General features: G+C 37.7%; 1 protein-coding gene across 1 annotated transcript; it reads left to right on the forward strand.

Annotated features, from left to right (window-relative positions):
* Positions 1-353: 353 nt before the first annotated feature.
* LOC127483320 (cytochrome c-like) lies at positions 354-659 on the forward strand. Its single transcript, XM_051820333.2, has one exon. It carries the CDS (start codon positions 354-356, stop codon positions 657-659), a length of 306 nt encoding a protein of 101 aa, XP_051676293.1.
* The last annotated feature ends 928 nt before the right edge of the window (positions 660-1,587 follow it).

Below are 1,587 nucleotides of genomic sequence, written 5' to 3' on the forward strand. Positions count from 1 at the left end.
ACTTTCTCATCTTTTTTTTTTTTCTAGACCTGAGAGAATGTCATCAGTATTTTGATTAGGATGACACTGAATTTAAAAAACTGCTTTCAGTGGTACGGATATTTTGATGACATTAATTCTTCCAAACCATGATCATAGAAGGTTTTTTTAAAAAATTTTGCCTTCTATTTCTTTTATTCTATTTATTTACTTCATACTCTTCACTCTTAGAGGACATGGCTGAGTCCTACATTTTTCCACCTCAATAAAAACAGCCCACTAATGGGGTTATAATAAGAAATACAGTTAGAGAGCGGGACGTCCAGCTTCCCAGTCTGGGCCTTTGGGGCACAAGTGACACTAGCCAGTTAAAAATGGGCTATGTTGAAAAAGGCAAAATTTTTTTTCAGAAATGTACCCTGTGCCACACTATGGAAAAGGGAGGCAAGCACAAGACTGGACCAAATCTGCATGGTCTGTTTGGGTGGAAGACAGGTCAGGCCATTGGATTCTCCTACACGGATGCCAACAAGAACAAAGGCATCATGTGGGGAGAGGACACTCTGATGGAGTATTTGGAGAATCCCAAGAAATACAGCCCTGGGACCAAAGCGATCTTCGCTGGCATTAAGAAGAAGAATGAAAGGGCAGACTTGATAGCTTATTCCAAAAACTACTAATGAGTAATAGTTGGCCACTGCCTTATTTATTACAAAACAGCAATGTCCTGTGACTTTTTTTTATGTGCACCATAATTTAATTCTCATACACCAGAATTCAGATCATGAATGGCTGACAGAATATTTTTGTCCAACAGTCTAATATTGCCTTGTGTGGTTAAATATTTATTAATTCCAGTTCAGTAAATGCCCTCACTGTTTTCCCCTTATAAAATATGATTGGACTTAACTAACAAAAATTCTGAATGTCATCCCAAAACCTGTTGGGAGATTGGATTTAGATTTGAATGCTGGGGAGATCACCGTCTCAGAACTGAGCAAGGTCACTTGTTCTTTACCTGCTAAAGGCAAGAGCTGAAGACAGCTGGGAATGTCTACTTCGTATTTCTGGTCTTAGCTGTGTCGATCTCATTAGAATTTCCTGTATCTAAACTTCTGCCTTTTACTCACTGAAAGGCATTTTCGTATGGTTTATGATATCAAATAAAGAATATTTAACACTTCTCACTTTTTATAGATGATCTGTAAGGTCTGGTGCTTTGAATGTCAGCATGACCAGGCGGAGTAACAAGTAAAACTTCCTGCTGAATTCTTTACGACCTTAGACTAGGTTAAAATTCAGAATTGTGTATAAGCAGCCATTTGGAAACCCATAAAACTGAGGAGCTACTGTGTACTCGTGTTTAGTAACGGTGCTTTTGCCAAGCTATTGGAAGGACTACTGTAGAGGAGATATACATTAGCACAAAACCTCTAAATTATGTGATCACAAGACTTAAGAGAATTAAAAACAGAACTATAGATCATGAAAAAAGTAAGAAATACAGTAAAATAAAAGTATTTTCTCCCATTCTTTTGGTTGTCTAGTCACTTTCCTGAGTGTTTCCTTTGCAGTGCAGACGCTTCTCAGTTTGATGTAATCCCATTT

This window comes from Oryctolagus cuniculus, chromosome 8, assembly GCF_964237555.1.
Source record: "Oryctolagus cuniculus chromosome 8, mOryCun1.1, whole genome shotgun sequence".
In the NCBI taxonomy this organism is placed as follows: domain Eukaryota; kingdom Metazoa; phylum Chordata; class Mammalia; order Lagomorpha; family Leporidae; genus Oryctolagus; species Oryctolagus cuniculus.